This window comes from Vanellus vanellus (genome assembly GCF_965231255.1).
Source record: "Vanellus vanellus genome assembly, chromosome: 2".
Classification (NCBI taxonomy): Eukaryota; Metazoa; Chordata; class Aves; order Charadriiformes; family Charadriidae; genus Vanellus; species Vanellus vanellus.
Genome location: NC_138906.1, coordinates 158,243,639 through 158,260,875, shown reverse-complemented (window position 1 = coordinate 158,260,875; position 17,237 = coordinate 158,243,639). Strand labels below are relative to the sequence as shown.

General features: G+C 49.4%; 1 protein-coding gene across 1 annotated transcript; it reads right to left on the bottom strand.

Annotated features, from left to right (window-relative positions):
* Positions 1-556: 556 nt before the first annotated feature.
* On the bottom strand, positions 557-6,242 carry TRIB1 (tribbles pseudokinase 1). Its single transcript, XM_082499561.1, has 3 exons — positions 5,669-6,242; positions 4,876-5,168; positions 557-2,812 (listed from the first exon to the last, which is right to left on the bottom strand). Exons 1-3 carry the CDS (start codon positions 5,975-5,977, stop codon positions 2,344-2,346), a joined length of 1,071 nt encoding a protein of 356 aa, XP_082355687.1. The 5' UTR covers positions 5,978-6,242; the 3' UTR covers positions 557-2,343.
* Positions 6,243-17,237: the final 10,995 nt, after the last annotated feature.

Genomic DNA, 17,237 nt, shown 5'->3' with positions numbered 1-17,237 from the left:
CAACGGGTCAAGCTCCTTCCCGCTGGCTCCTCCCCCCCCCCCCCGTTAAAGCTGATGCTCTCGACCACTGCCTTTGCTTCTGGCTGCTTACTTTTAGACACCTGAGATGTGATTTTCCACTGGCTCGAGCATCGCATCGCCGCGCACGCAGGTGCAGGGTGACAGCTTTGCGGTGCCACAGCCTTTTCTGCTCGCGGGGCGTGGATGGAAACGAACGCGTGTGCTGAAAGGCAATAGGGTTTCTAAAGTTCAGGGGCAGAGCTGTAATTCCTCTCCCCCTTGTTTATCAGGCAAACAGGATACCTCATTTCATATAGCCCTTTCCACCCCCCAGGAGGCAGGAGCCATCCCCCATGCCCCCTCCTCTCCATGGGGATTCCCCTGGGCAGAGCCGGGGGAGTCCGGGCGCAGACCCCGGCGGCTCAGGCACGGCGGCGCACGTCTGGGACCATAGATGAGCTGATCCTCTTGGAGGCCAACCCCCACTTTTTCAGATGAAACCAAAGATGCTCAAGCTGCGTTCCCCTCAAGACACCCCAAGAAATGGGGACAAACATTATGAAACCGAGTTTATTAAAACTTTCTACAAGTCAGACTTTATCATCCAGGTTTCCACATACATATACATATTTACAAGTGGGACATAGTGTTTTTAGCTTTTCTGGCAGAGTTTTCTACCAATATATACAAATGTACTGTTTTTCATAGAAGGGTTAAACTGTATCACAGATACAAATGTCAAGCAATCATGAGAGGTTTAGTGCAACGGAGAGCTGGAGCGCCCTGCTCTTAATGCTCATGATTCTGTCAAGTTAGTATTGCCAACAATAATTCACATTAAATTGCTCTTCGACACCTCTTATTAGGACAAACAAAGTACAACAAAACGAGAAAACAAAACCCCAAACAGTAAGGTATGTACAAAGTACACAGTCCATGAGGTATACATGGTATTCTCGCAACGGGTGGTGGGACTGCAGCTTGCCGGGGGTTAACCCTTAAAATGACTTCACTCGAACTGTGCCGCGTCGGGGACATGCGTTACCCACCTCACGGCCATTTCAGAAGCTGCGCTCTCGCCTAAGGCGAATGGACATCTCTTTGCGTAAGCCACTGGACACCAATGTGAAACGAAGCAGAAATTTTAGGCAGGACTAAGCTTTACTTACCCCTAACCCAGGAAATTAATGATTTAGATATATTCATTATCCACGCACTTTGGAAAGACTATGAATAATCATGCAAAAAAAAAAAAAATGTAAGGGAAAAAAAAATGTAGCCAGAGGCAAACAACATACCTGAATAATCAACTAAGGGCGTATGGAGATTTTCCTCTTAAGACTAACTTTTTGGGGGGTAGAGGGGGGGAAGAGGAGAGGGGATGTGATGTTTTTTAAGAGTTGAGCCTGTAGGAAAACACGATTGTGTTTACATGTACTGTACAAGATACCCCTTATCGTTTCCCAAGAGAAGGCGCCCCAGCCGATAGTGTTACGGTTTGGTAAACGGATATGTTTTGGCACTCGGAGCTAACGAGACCTGCTACTTGACAAGCTCGCTGAGGGCATAAAGTTATATAGGCTACACCATGGTAACGCGAGGCTTAAGTCTATTTAAAATGCTTTCCGGGTCAGCGAATGGAATCGGAGGGGAACCGGCTGGGAGATCCACCGGTTTCTGCTTCAGAAAGAGCCACAGCAGTGATTTGTCTTACGGGTGGATCTGGGAGCTTCGTGGCTCTGGAAGCAAGATCAGCCGGAGGAGCAGCAGCGAGCAGGCGGCCGGCCGTGGCGGGCGAAGACCTCCTTCCCTCATTAAAGTGCGCTTACAGTCAGAAAGCTACTTTGCAAGCCGGCCGGTGTGGCACGCCGAGTCGATTCCCCTTTTTACCCATTTCTGTCAGACTTGCTCAGTTAGAGGCGCGCCGCGTGCCCCCCACCTCCTCAGCATCGCTGCCGGGGCTCCGCGCCCCCGTAGCCACTGCGGGGAAGCAGACGGGGCTGCCTTTCTGTCTCGCTCCTCATCAGCCGTAAGACTCTGGGGCCAAGATGTGGCCAGTTACAGCGGTGGAGGATGCGGGAGGCAGGAGAAAAGCCAGGCGGCTCTCACAAAGCTGCATGGGTCCTCCAGGGCCGGCAGGATGGACCTACAAGCAGAGCACGAGGATGAAACTCTGAGTACGCTCAGGGAGCGGAGATCTACGGGTTGGCGTTTATTTTGAACAAGGTCACTTCTCTGACCATACTGGCACTTTAAGATGCTGTTGAGTTTGCAAACGTGGAAAAAATAAACCCTACGAAGATGCCGGAGGTGAGAACCGCCGAGGTTTTTGAGATTTTGGGGTTAGCAGAAGAAGGAACTAATATCGTCACTGTCTCCGTGGTATTCTGGAACAATTTGATCCGATGTTCCCGTCTCCTGGTCTGTATATCCAGGCTCCAAGACCGCCTCAAACCAAGGGTGAAGCAAGATCTCCGGAGCAGTGAGTCTTTCAGAGGGCTCCCGCCGCAGGAGGCTGCGAATGAGGCATCGGGCTTTGGGGGAGACGTGGTCAGGAATACAGAACTGTCCACGTCGGATTTTGGAAAACAGAGTGCTAGGGTCCGAGTCATGGAAGGGATAGCGTCCCACCAGCAAGGTATAGAGCATCACTCCTAAACTCCACACGTCGGCCGATTTTCCAGAGTAAGTCCCCGTCGTGTTTAGGATCTCGGGGCTGACGTACGCCGGACAGCCGTGCTTGTCCGAGAGCGCATCGTCTTCGCCTTTGATGATGTGCGTGTCTTCCAGGCTCTCCAGCCGCAGCTGCGTCCTAGGCAGGGCAGGAGAGGAAGTCGCAGGTTAGAAACAGCAACACCCAGGCACAAGCGAGCACGGAGAGCCCCCCGCCACGGCAGTCCCCACTCCCCTTCCCACGTCGGCATAAAGAAAAGGAGAGGAAACACTTTTTAATTTGCAGCGGCGAAGTTGCCTGGACTCCTGGACCCGCGTAATGGCAGCGCAGCTACGTGCGTTGGGTGGGCGCTCGGCGACACCTCCTTATTTTATTGACCGGGGTTTTTAACGACACGGAGGGCTCTCGAGAGACACCAGCAAGTCACCTCCTATCTACGCAGGTCGCACTGCTGCTGCAGGGGGTTAATCGGCCACAACGCATCGTACACGCCGCTATTTGCGCGTCAGGCTTTGAACAAACAGCGTCCCGCCGCGTGATTTTGCAAACCCCAAGTCCAGCTCCCTTCCGCGCTGGCGGGAACCGGCGGCTCTCCTGAGTTTTGTATTTTATTTTGGTTTTTAACGATTATTCTTTTTGCCTTTCTGGAGGGTACCGCCGTGCCCGCCACCTCCCAAGAGGAGAAGGGTCCACCCCAATCTCCCATTCTGGTGGGAAAGTGGAACTTGGCGTGGGCGCGGAAGGCAGGGGCCGGCGCGGGCAGGGCTGAGCGCTGCCGTGGCTGTGGCCCGGGTGTAGATGCGTTGGCTGCAGCCTGTCCTCAGCGTGACCTCGCCAAATACCCATTGGTTCTGCAAACGGAAAATATGACTCAACGCGAACCGTGGGGCCGGGATTGGCTGCGGGAGCCCTGAAACTGCACCTGTGCCGGAGAGCCCGAGTCCGCCTGCCATTGCTTAACCCTCTTCTTGCCAAATGGGATGCACATGACACTCGCCTGTGCAACGCGTTATTTCCAAACGAGCGAGACTGTGCGCAATGTAACATTTCAACAAATGTTTCATCTTCTCATGGGCGGGAAAAGCTGCAATAGTTTCCTTCAAAGGAATTACTTTCTTTGCATGTCAACATATGGTTGTTTCTGTTTGAGAGGGGCAGTGCTGGTTAATTTTCTTATCACGTTTATAAATGATATCCTGAAGAAGCGTTAGCCCAGAAAATGTGTTTTCTTCTGCTTCAGTAATATGATTTCCAGTTTCATCAGATTAAGTACAGCTCCATCATAGCTTTTACTTATTTTTTTAGCTTTCCTCAGGATAAACAGCTAGTCAGAGTCAGTTTCGCTATCAAAAATGTATTTCTGGCTCTGCCACGTGCGGCGAGGCACTAGAAGAGCAGCAAACACTCCAGGGAAATAGTGTATTATTTCCCTAATCTAAATTTAACAACTAGATTCTGGATCTCCTCTCTACAAACCCAGGCTTTAGGCTAAGTTTTACCTAAGTGCTTTTCTTCCGTGCAGGATTCCCAAAGCAATATTTAACTGGTGTCCCACCTTCCCTCCCGTGCATGCCCACATCCACGGGCACAGGGAGCACGGAAAGCACCGCCACCGGTAGCGGACGAGGGATAAAAGCCTCGAAGGATACAGCCGGTCTTTCGTTAGCAGATCAGCAGGGGATTTCAGCGAGGAGACCCCTCCTGAGCACCACCACCCGGCCATGGCCACGGGGCAGCTCTCTTGGGCGCGAGGAGGGACCCGAGCTCCAGCTCCTCGCACCTCCTGCTCCCCCAGCCAGGCCGGTCCCCCTCCCCGGCCCAGCGCCTCAGCCTCCCTCCGCTCCTTCTCTCTGCCTTTTATTCGTTTTACACGGACTGAGTGGCACACATGACATCTTCTGGCACTAACGAGCATCCAAACTATCGTCCCTTTGTCTACCAGCGGGTTTCACTGAGCTGCTGAATGAGAGGAAGCTCTGCGGGAGCTTCCCTTTCGTCAGGCGAGATCTAACTCAGAGTAAGTGCGTACCGGTCAGATCCGTGACCTACTACACACACGTCATGGGGACCTACTTGGATCGCTCGTAGGTGATGCCGGGCTGACACGGCCGTTTCCACTCCCTGAGACGCTTTTTGCGTCTCTGAATGTGGCATTCCTCCTTCCCCACTCACCCCAGGGCTGCCTGGTGACAACCGCTTACCTTTCTTCATTAGAGAAGACAAATTTCCTGAGCTTGAGGTCACCAAGTACGATGGCCGACTGGTGGCAGTGAGCTACAGCGGAGACGATCTGCTTGAACAGCCGGGCAGCCTCCTCTTCCCTCAGCCTCTTGCAGCTCCTCACGTAGGAGTGCATGTCCCCAAAGTCCTTTTCAAAGAACACATAGGCCTTGGTGTCCCCGAGGATGACTTCGACGACCCCGGTGATGTTTCTGTGTGACGGCAGCTGAATGTAGGGCCGGATTTTGTCCTGGTAGTGTTTGAGGGGAAACACCTGTAAAGAGGAAATCAAACCAAAATTCGTTCTCAAGGGCGTTGAAAGCAGCCGCCGGCGTAGCAACTCTCCCCAAACAATGACGAGGGAGCTGGAGGGGAGCCAGGGCTCGGCAGGAGCGCCGCTCAAAGCGGTTACCGAGACCCTTTCTCTTCATTTTACATTGAAAGGGAGACCCTTTCTCTTCATTTTATATCGAAAAGGCTGGGGCAGGGGAGGGGGGGGGGGGGGGCGAGAATAAACCAAACCACCATCCCCAAAGCCTTTTGGGGAAGGTAACTTCCAGCGAGGGTAAATCCCCACCGGCGGCGGGTTGGGGAGCAGCCGGGGGGGGGGGGGGAAATGTTTTCGGGCAAGGCTCTCCCCGGGGTCGAGCGGTTACGGGGCGCTCAGAAACACCGCCGGGGAGAAGCGGGGAGGGGGGGGGGGGGGAGAGAGATCCCCTTCCTCCCGGCTCCCTCCATCCCTCCCCGTCCGCACCCGCGGAGCTCCGCGCTCACCTTGCAGCGCAGCTCCCGCCCGGAGCTGACGCTCAGCGCCCGGGACACCTGCTCCCGCTCGGCCAGCGGCAGCAGCAGGTACGAAGCGATGAGGCTGGGACCCGCCGCTCCCCCGCCGGCGGGAGAAGCGGGGGAACAAGGCGAACCGGGAGCGCTCAGGAGACAATCGGGGGTTCCTCCGTAATCGGCGAGGCGGGGGTATTTGGCGGCCGGGGCTTCTTCGGCGGGGCCGTCGTGGAGAGGTTGGAGGCGTTTCGCCGGAGCGCTGCGGCAGCGGGCGGCCGGCAGGAGGGACGCGGGGCGGCTCATGGAGGGGAGCGGGCTCGGAGCTAAAGGCGGGCGGTGGGGGGGGTTTGGCGCATCCCTTCCTTCTTCTCCCCGCCGCAACCTCGGGCCGTGTCCACCATCTGCCGCCGGCTCCGCGCTAAAGTAGTTGGAGGCTTTAAAAAAAAAAAAAAATAATAAAAAAAAAAAAAATTAGTGAGTCTCCTCCTCCTCGCCCTGACGCACGGGGAAATGGGAGGAGGGAGGCTCGGACACGCCTGATCCGCTCCTCCCGTTGCTCTCCGCGCCCCCCCGGTCCCAGCGGGACACGCAGCCAGGCGGGGCGGCGGGGGACCCGCCTGGCTGCGTGTCCCGCTGGGACCGGGGGGGAGCGGCGGAGACACCCCCCTCGTGATCCCCCAGCAAACTCCCACCCACCTCCTGAGGATGGCAGCGCTTTGGGGGGACGTCGAGGGGTGGGGGGGGATGTCACCCTTTGCTTTTGGGGTTCGCCCCTCGCAAGCCCAGCGTGCTGGCAAAACCCCCAAACCTCCCGCCCGCCCCGCTTTGTAAGCGCAAAGATGGAGGCGGGGAGGGTTTTTTAGCAAAGTGAAGCTTTGGGGGCTTTCTTATTTATTTATTTATTTATTTATTTTATTTTTATTTGCGAAGGGTAAGCGTCGCTCCTGCAAAGGCAGCCCTGGAAATGGCAGCAGCGGGTTTATGGGCCAGCGGCGCGTGCCGCTGGGAACCGGTGCCAGAGATTTCACATGCCGCTGCGGCGCTTTCGAGACAGCATCGCCCCAGTGCGACGTGTAAAAACCAAAAAGTTAAGCCAGGCTAATCGCGGGGAGAAAGCGAGCCCAGCTCTCTTCCCAGGAGCTTCTCCTTTCTACGTTGGCCACAGCTTCCTCCCAGCCCCAATTCTTGCTTTTCGCTAATCGCTAATTCACCGTCATCCATCCCAAGGTTTGCATCACGAAGCTGTTGTCTTTTTACCACCGTTTGTCCACAAGCGTGGACTTAACGTGCACCATCAGAAATACTTTGCGTTGGGTGCTTCCCACATTAAACCACGAAAAAGGAGTAGCCCCGAGAGCGAACAGCAGCTGAAGTGACCCGCGAGGAGCAGAGTCGAGCTCAGCAGCCACCACCAGGCTCTGAAGTGTGGGCTGAAAGGAATAGCAAGCAGATTTGCAGCCAGGATTGTTGGTAAACGAAAGAAAAAAAGAGAGAAAACCAGACAACAAATCATCCCTGGAAAAAACGCAGACAGCTGTAGTTTTGACAAGAGCGCTTCAGAAGGAAACTCTCCAGCTTTTCTGTTTACATATATGCAAATTTTCTTTAATTCATGCTGAGGCTTCCCTAATAACACGGGGAGCCTGCGTTTTGTTACGCTGTGGCATCAGTTCCTATCCCAGTTTGGTTTCCCCCGCCCTGGTCCATTTAAGCAGCAGAGAGGGACGGGGACGGCCCCCGCTGCTCCGAAGCCCGCGGTGCCACGCGTGCAGGTCTTCGCGCAGATTCCTGACAGATAACTGCACGGCAAACCCGTGCATGCCTTCAGCTACTTCTAGTGTATTTTAAGAAACACATGAAACTCTTGTGCGGGATGACTCACGGCATAGCAGTCCCATTAATGCATTTAAACATAAAATGCATATGCCATAAAGGGATATCCCAGGGCCTGCATTTTCCTTTTTTTTTTTTTTTTTTTTTTTTTCCCCAGAAATACAAATCCCTTCACGTCTGCAGATGGTTTCTGAGCGATTCACCACAGCTCTGAAAGCAGGGTATTTTCCTTCGTGCCTCTCATAGGTAAACCATGTGGGAATATCCATCAGACTTTTGTTTTACTTTTCCCTTCCTGGAAGTTTTATGATTGGAATGCTGCTGCCGGGTGAATGTGGATGAATTCTGCATGCCCGGGCTGCTTCCTACGTCTGAGATACGGGATGTGTGAGGTGTCAGTGATTCTGGGAACGGGGAAGGGTGTAGGCACATCACCAGAATAGTAATAGACCCACATAAACGTACTCATGGGCGTTGTTGGTGGATAACGGCATCCCCTGTAGCTCTCCCAGGCTGAGAGAGTGCACCTGGGGTAAGCACGGCCCTTCGGTCCTCACCCTCCCAAAGATGCTGCTCTCTCAGCTTCTGTGCCGCCTCACTGTCCCCATTTAGGAGAAGGGCCCTACTGAAGATCCTTTTGCACATGTTGTTGGAAGTTGTATCCTTCACCTTCCCGGCCTCCCCTCCATTTAAAGCCTCTTGGAGTCCCTGCCTGGTCACCTCTGCTGGCCCCATGCCACCGGGACCAGCAGAGGTTCTTGGCTCAAGCTACTGGCAGCCAAATGGGGGGTGGCACCCATTGGTCCTTGAGAAGGGCAAAAAGCCTTTCTCATCATCCTGCCCCCCCAAAAAAAACCATCTGGGTTGTGAGAGGAGAGCAGAGCGCAGAGGTACACACTGCATTGCACCCCACAGTCCTGCCACAGGCTCCTGGCGTCTGGGCACCCTCTTCTCACAGGGATTCCCCAAATTTCACGCTCTGTGGGAGTGTCCCTGCTAAGTGCAGCACAGAAACCGGGCGTGTGGTCCCCAAAGACCATGAAAAAAACAACCCCTGGGCAATTCATCCCAGAAGTGCTGGTGGGTGCCCTCTCCCAGCTGACCATGTAGACCAAACTTCAGTTGCCTCCATGTGGCTGAGATGGACCCAAGCTTAAATCTCCCAGGTGTCAGGTCTTCGCAAAATGGGGGCAGTTCTTCACCGCAGGAAACATTCATTGCTTCTTTAAAATGCCTGGCATGCTTTCAGGTACTCAAAGCAGTAATGTCATGAATAAACATATAGGAGCAATTATTAACCAAATTAATAATGCTCACTACCTTATTCTCAGACTTATGTTTTGGGTATGGATCATAAGAAAAGGTTCGCATGCAGACTCCTCTCCATCCCCACCAGATTCATTCCAACATGCAGAGCAGAGAAATTATTCCCACTTTGGGTTTTCTGTTTTTCTAATTTTGGCTGATCCCCAAAATGCAAAAAAAAAGGGATGCCAAGGATGTTGTCTGATGACCTGCATAGCACAGTGCTTCTCAGAGGGCTGAAACTTGTCCTCCTTACCCATCTCCACCAGTGCTTTCATGCCAGCCTGGTTTGGTTATGAAGCAGTGCAGAAAACAGGAGGAATTCAAGGAACGGTTTCATGAAGAACTGTTGTGGCATTTCAGCACTGAAAGATTTTTGCAGAATATGGGGCTACCACACTTGCCACAGAGGTCTTTTGTTCATTGTAGGTCACACCACAGGTTTTTAAGCATCCAGGCATACCTCCTGCATTAGTCTCCTCCTGACATCAAAAGCCATTGGGGGTCTTCCTTCTTTTCCTGTGTGGCCAGCAGGTAGAGGGAGGTGATTCTGCGCCTCTACTCTGCTCTCGTGAGACCCCACCTGGAGTACTGTGTCCAGCTCTGGAGTCCCCAACATAAGAAGGACATGGACCTGCTGGAGCAAGTTCAGAGGAGGGCCACAAAGATGATCAGAGGGGTGGAGCTCCTCTCCTGTGAGGACAGGCTGAGAGAGTTGGGGTTGTTCAGCCTGGAGAAGAGAAGGCTCTGAGGAGATCTTATTGTGGCCTTCCAGTACCTAAGGGGGGGCTAGAAGACAGATGGGGAAGGACTTTTTACAAGGGCATGTAGTGATAGGACGAGGGGGAATGGCTTCAAACTGGAAGAAGGTAGATTTAGATTAGATATTAGGAAGAATTTTTTCACTCTGAGGGTGGTGAGACACTGGAACAGGTTGCTCAGAGAAGCTGTGGATGCCCCATCCCTGGAAGTGTTCAAGACCAGGCTGGATGGGGCCTTGGGCAACCTGGTCTAGTGGGAGGTGTCCCTGCCCATGGCAGGGGAGGTGAAACTCGATGATCTTCAAGGTCCCTTCCAACCTAAACCATTCTATGACTCTATGATTCCCTGTAAAAGCCTTCATCATTCCATCACCCCCTCCCCCAAAAGATTTTTTTGGGGCTACCTGCTGAGAATCCATAAGAGAAATACTGGTGTGGCAATTCCCAGCTGTGCCTGAGGTGAATTGAGTCTGAACGTCTTAACAGCCCTTCCATATGAACCAAGGCAGCGTTACGCATCCCCAATGGATAGCACTGTACATCACTGTGGAGCACACATCAGTGCAGAATTACATTTACAGACTTTGGGATAAAATATTGATTCTGTGGATGAGTCTTGCTACCCAAGTGACGGGAAAATGAACCACTGTGAGCCAGCAGACAGCAAGGAACCAAACACCCAGCACTGGGAGCTCCAACCAGTGTGGTGGGGCAGGGGAGGCCTTTGGGAGTATAGATCAGTAGTCTACATGCTTGGCAAACGACAACGGTGTGCAACAGGTGCCTTCCAAATGCTAGGGAAGGCTGAGGAGCTCCCAGTCAAAGGATATTACAAAAACATTACAAAAAGTGGATCCTGCATTGGAAAAAAGATGGTAAAAGCAAGCAGGATTGCTCGCTGTCTCCTCTCTTCTTGGAGTCCCAGCTGCGAGGTGAGGAGCCGAGACCGGAGCAGAGGTAAGATCCTGTGGGATGTGTATCACAGATCTGAGACATCCCAGCAGAGGGAAAGCCAACCGTATCCTTGGCTACATCAGAAGTGTGGCCAAGCAGGTCAAAGGAGGTCATTCTGCTCCTCTGCTCCACTCTCGTGAGACCCCACCTGGAGTACTGCATCCAGCTCTGGAGTCCCCAGAAGAAGGACATGGACCTGTTGGAGCATGTCCAGAGGAGAGCCATGAGGATGATCCGAGGGCTGGAGCACCTCCCCTATGAGGAGAGGCTGAAAGAATTGGGGCTGTTCAGCCTGGAGAAGAGAAGGCTCCGGGGAGATCTTATTGCTGCCTTCCAGTCCCTAAAGGGGGCCTACAGGAGAGCTGGGGAAGGACTTTTTACTCGGGCATGTAGTGATAGGACGAGGGGGAATGGCTTCAAACTGGAAGAAGGCAGGTTTAGATTAAACATTAGGAAGAAATTTTTCACTTTGAGGCTGGTAAGGCACTGGAACAGGTTGCCCAGAGAAGTTGTTGAGACCCCGTCGCTGGAGGTGTTCAAGGCCAGGCTGGACGTGTCCTTGGGCAACCTGGTCTAGTGGGAGGTGTCCCTGCCTATGGCAGGGGGGTTGGAACTCGATGATCTTCAAGATCCATTCCAACCTAAACCATTCTATGATTCTATGATTCTATGAAGGGTGTTGCGCAGCACAGATTTGCCAGAGCCATGGCAAGCTGAACGTTGCTCTTCATATATATATTTTTCTTTTTCACTATTGCATCTGCTAGATGAAGATGTAAGAATCCGGAATTTCTGGTGGTCAGGCATTGACATTCCCTTTCCCTGGCACGTTATTTTATTTAAGGGGATTTTTGTTACATGGTATTCACGCATGTACCTGTCTCGCCCTCAGCCAGTGCCTACACTCACCTGATCAGCTGCTTTTCCTTAGATGCTCACAAAATTATCTCCGCTGCTCCAGTTCTCTGACCCTTTATCTTTGTAACTGGAACAGCCGGAGGCAATGAGAATTGTGTAACCGTCTCCCCACTTCCCAAGTGCTTGGGACAGGTCTGGTAACTTTGAAAATATGTCTCATGGGATACACAGAGTAAATCTCTATTAGATTAGGCCACTTATATATAAACTGGCTGCTTTCTATGGCATGAAATTAAAATCGTTATTTTAGTTATCGGATGAGGGGGCGTGACACACGAATACTTCAACTAATATTAAAATATCGGGCAAATGATGAAAAATAAATACCTTTATTTTACAAGTTATCTCAAGCCATGCAATGAAACTTAAACTTCTGCTAGACTGAAAGCCAGCAATTTAAAACCAGCAGGTCGTCCATAATCTACTAGTGTTCAGAATCACCCTGCACAGACAGGGCTCAAAAAGTAGTTGTGTGGCCAGGTGATAAAGAACTTTAAAGTAATGGATTTTTATAGCAGGAATGGCACCCGCGATAAACCCACAACCATCCTTAGACACTGTGGAACTCAGCGGCAGATTCACTGTTAAGATATAAAACACATGACGAGCACATAGTGACATCAAAAGAAGTGCAGTGTAATGGTGTTCAGATGTCTCCCCTCAAGCCCGCACAGAAGCTGCTCTGAGGCTTTCTGTTGCTAGGAACTCTAAATAATTCCCTTCTGATAAGCCAGTTGTTATCAAACCCAAGGAGTCCCATGAGTCCTCCTGACTTTGTTCCTTTGCAGACTGAAGAGCATGAAGGCTTCTTCTGTTGCTTGAAAGACGTATGAAGGTTCAGGTTTTAAACCTCAAATCCTGTTTTTACTTCAGAAGTTGATTGCACAAGCGGACAGTGAATGAGTGTCTCTCCATTTCCCTTGCGGTCAGAGAAGATCCTATTCATACTGAGTTTACAAGCAAACACTTCCTTTGGTAAGCTTCCCATGCAATTCAATTCATGTGTGTGCTTTCAAGCTCTGTCTTCGGGTCTGGACTAACATCAGCACGAGCGGGTGAGGCAGGCTCTCTTCTCAGCCCACCGCGGCATTTTCTGCAGCATTTTGAAATGATGAAACACACCGTGTTTTCTGTGCGTTGCTGCAGTCCTGTTAAGCTGCTGAGGTCACTCATGCATCAAGAGGCTAAGCACATACATGGATATCTACTGTATGATGTACACGCATCCCAGAATTTTACTTGCTGAACAATCAATCTAATGTTTTTACTTCTCATAGTTACTGGCTGACAGCCTAGAATCCGCTGGCACCTGCACATAGGATTCTCCTCTGAGCATTGCTGTGACCACGTCCTGTGTTTGAAATAATATGTATTAACAGTAAGTAATTTATGACCAGAAAATAAATCATTAATGATGGAAGACTTGGAATGTGCAATCAGTACTAGTCTGTACTTGTAGCGAGGAGCCGTCAACTTAAGGCTTTGGCTGTAGCAAGAGAAAGGAAGACCTGTCTTTGGGATATTCTAACATTTTCCACTCCAGGAAGCCCCTTTCCTAGGTGCATCTTCTTCACTGTACAACAGAGCACTATCCATTACGGAAATGTTCGGTTAATGGACCACTCAGTACCTCAGGATCCATACATGGAGATTTTTAGAGAAGGTGGAGATTAACATTCACTTGAAACTGCAGTGGAAGTTAGAATCATAGAATCATAGAATCATAGAATTAGTGAGGTTGGAAGGGACCTTTAAGATCATCAAGTCCAACCATTAACCTACCCTGATAAAAACACCACCACTTCTAAACCATGTCCCTAAGCACCTCTACCCTTTTCTTAAACACCTCCAGGGATGGTGAATCCACCACCTCTCTGGGCAGCCTATTCCAATGTTTAATAACCCTTTCAGTGAAAAAATGCTTCCTAATATCCAATCTAAACCTGCCCTGACATAACTTGAACCCGTTTCCTCTTGTCCTATCACTTGTCACCAGTTGCACATTCCAAGTCTTCCATCATTAATGATTTATTTTCTGGTCATAAATTACTTACTGTTAATACATATTATTTCAAACACAGGACGCGGTCACAGCAATGCTCAGAGGAGAATCCTATGTGCAGGTGCCAGCGGATTCTAGGCTGTCAGTTGCACAAGTTAACCATGTTGCACACAACTGTCAGCTAACTTCGGCCACAATACTAGAGCTATTCTTGAGAAAAACGTCATGAGGTACTTGTGACCACAGGTAGGTAAGACCTTTGTCATCAGCCACTCATGAGGAAACATGAGTATGTCCAAGAGGACATTGTCTAAAATAAGGCAGTGTGTTGGCCTTGGCTGTTGAGTCATCGGTATCACTTCCTGCAGCCCCTGCGTTTGCTCCGGGTATTTCTCAAGGGAGCGCTGACTTAGCCTAGTCTTTTTGATTCTTCTAGAATGAATAAGATCACAGCTCCGGAGCAGTAATGATGAATATGTCCCTGATTCAGAGGAATGTGCGCTCCTTTTAGCACAAGTGTGCTAAATCTTCCATGAGATGCCTGCCTGATTAGTTTTTATCTTTACACGTCATGGCTCCGCTGATTTGAAAACTTCAGAGTCTCTAGTTGTAAAATGGAGAATTCTCCTTCGCGGGGAGAGTCTGTTCAAGAGCGAGAGCTGTGTTAATGGCTCGTGCCTCGGGGTGCCACTGAAGGATGCTGCGTATACATTTCTCTTGCCGTTTCTTTGTTTTAATGTTTGATTAGATGTTTCTTCAGTCACTCAAAATGCTATGTGGAATTTCTGTTCTCCGGCAGAGACAGATTCTCATCAGGTTTCAGTGACAGACCCTTATCAGCTATATCGAGGTTTGCTGCATTTGTACAAAAGCAGCCCTTACAGAAAAGAAAAAAAAAAACCAACTAGTTCACCTCTGAGTTTCTTTCCTTAAATATTGTTGCAAAATTTCTGACGTCAAACAATGAGACACAAATTACCCTGTGAACTGTTAACATATGCCTGTTGCCTGTTTACATATGATATCTTATAGCCAAAACAGATTAAGCTTTGAAGGTTTAACTGCTGTTGAGTTTCCACTTCTGTGAATCATCCAGATCAGCTTATTCATCACAGACACTTATTTTTACTCTTTAACTCTTTCAAGCTACTTCTATCCAGAGGGGAGTTTGTGAGGGACACGGGAACAGGGAGGTCACAACTGCATAACAAACCCCAAACTCTGCAAACGAAAGGGCAAAGAGCTGCCAGTGACTACAGCCGCCCCGATGAATCAGTAGCAGTTCATAACTTCCATCAGGTCAGTTGAGAGGCACAGAAGCCTTCCCCGACTGCCAAGGCCACTCTGTCCTTCCACCTAGTAAAGTGCCACCTGCAATTCATGCTGATGACCAAGCCTGGAATATTTCAATTTGAGAAGGAAAATTTCGTGCAAGAACCAACAACAAGAGAGAACCAGCCATGAAAAATCAACTGGATGGCTCAAATTCCAGATTCAGAGAAAAAAAAAAAAAAAATCACTCATCATACTAGGATTCCTTGGGTGTTATGATATAGTTTAAATTCAGAAGTGCCAAACATGTTGGGGAGAACTTCATTGATTTCAGTAAAAACAGGCAGTTTTCTCTAGCAGTTGAATCTATGCGGTGCACTACTGATTTTGATGGGACTCAAGTACTCTCGTCAGCAGTCCTGACCCAAGTGCACAAGTATCGGGCTTTTTCTGGATAATACGGCTGTGGCCATACTTGAAAAGCAGTATCTCTGATGCTAAAAGGAAGAAACCTCCCTCTATTTAAATACACGTGCCTCTTCACCTCATCGGTGATTGTTATTAAAGCTAAGCAGGTAAGTGCTGCCAAAAACTCGGTCCATTTCTTTCAGCTGAAGAGTGAGAAGGATATCGGAAGGAAGGCTGCACCTGCACTTGCGGCTCAGGCTCTCTGAGTCACTGAGGCTGCCTGGCTCAGGCTAGTAAAGGAGGGAAGGAAGATCACGTATTTGGAGGCAGGAATGTGAACATTCAAAAATGCCTTTCCACTCAGAGAAGCAGTAAGTGAGCGCTCGACTATTTGTTCTCGTCTCATTTAAAGCGTTGCTTCAGATTTGTTTGTTTTTTCTCCCACCTGCATCATCTCAAGCGGGCAATTCACGTTATTACCTGTGGATTAGCTAACACAGGGACGGGTTGAGTGCAGCTTCCAGAAGGGCCATCAGCACTGCTATGGGTCAAACCTCTCTCTGTAACGTGCGACAACAAGGTGTAACCAAGACAGCAATCTCCCTCGCAGCATTACTCATGGGAACAGGAGGGCAACGACCGTATCGGGAACTGGAGCTACCTAAGGGTATACCGGTACAAACACCACACGTAGCAAACCGAACTTGCTGCCACCAGTTTGTCGGTATGAGTCATCTGGATATAATTTAGGATTTATAACATTATGTGTTATTGGAAGGCACACTCAAGCATCCAGACACCTACACGAACTAAATTCAAGGTGCGACGCTGCAGCCATGTAAAAGTATGTACGTCTTTGCATCTGAAAACTGGGGAGACTGATTACCCCTAGGGATTGAATTAGATCCATGAGGACAAAGTTAATGCACATCTGTCAGAAACTGCAGAGATTATTTAACTAACGCAAGTTTCTGTTTCCGAATGTTCTGCTTATAAATGGCACCGGGCTAAATTTAACCACAAACTTAAAGATGAAAAAAACCCACTATAAGCGGTTTAGGACACTCCCCCCCCCCCTCCTTCTTTTTGGACAAATCCTATAGCTAACATCCTCCCTTGTGTTATTTAACTGAAAATCGGTGACCCGTCTTAAAAAACTACAGGTTTGAGACCTCCCAGTCTCTTTGAGCTATTTCAGCCAGGCTTCCACAGGCAGAAGCACTCACAATCACTGCTCAGTTTTGAAAAGATGGACCTTTGGGGTTAGACCATGTTATGAAAATTACCCAGCTAATTCCCATGAAGTGTTTTGAACACAAAAGCTCAGTGCAAATACTAATCGTTCGGTTTCCTCTTTTAGCTTTGAAATCAGCTTGCAGATTAATATTCTTCAATTATAAAATAACAATTTCAGTTTGAAGTGGTTTGCACTCCTAAGTGCAATTGGGATTAATAATGGTCTACGAAAGGAAAGCTGTTAGCAAACAGTAACCCAGAGTGAAAAGCTTAGCTACATTTTATACTAAATGTCAGATCGTAAATTCAGAAAAATGACCTAGGAAAATACCACCTAACCCGCTAAGGATCCCAAAGCTCAAAGAAACCTGTATTTTCTGCTTCCCGTATGCCAAGAGGTTATTGCCATCTGACCACCAAGAAGCTCTTTTTACCTATGGCCATTTCTAATTCATATATGTAGTGCCTTATCTGGTACATGTGTTCAGACCAATTTAGGTAATAAATACGGAGTGTCACAAAGTTTAAGTCCTTTTTTTTGGATCTGTGCCCAAATGCATAGATATAGGAAGCTTATATAAAAGGAGATTAACTGCTTTTCAGTTCAAGGCATACGGTTAAAATGCATTAGTATTATCTACAAATTAGTTACTGGAAAAAATTTGTAAATAACTGTAGTCTCCTAACCTACAGTACTAAGGTAAAGCTCCCTGGGACTTCCAAAGACAAAAAGCCTGAAATAAACCCTTCTGAATCTCAGAAGAAAAGCCTAAGTTAGGGCAGAGTGTTCAATAATTATAAGAACGAGGCCAAGATCCTCAAAGGTGAGTGGTAATTTTGTGTGTCCACACACAAGGTACAGGTGTGCAGCACC

Bases quoted from the DNA above. Each gene is read 5' to 3' on its own strand.
- TRIB1 (XM_082499561.1), bottom strand. From the start codon at position 5,977: ATGAGCCGCCCCGCGTCCCTCCTGCCGGCCGCCCGCTGCCGCAGCGCT. The intron at 5,169-5,668 runs GTGAGCGCGGAG...TCCTCTTTACAG, and splicing joins GGCGGGAGCTGCGCTGCAAG to GTGTTTCCCCTCAAACACTA. The intron at 2,813-4,875 runs GTAAGCGGTTGT...TGCCCTGCCTAG, and splicing joins GTCTTCTCTAATGAAGAAAG to GACGCAGCTGCGGCTGGAGA.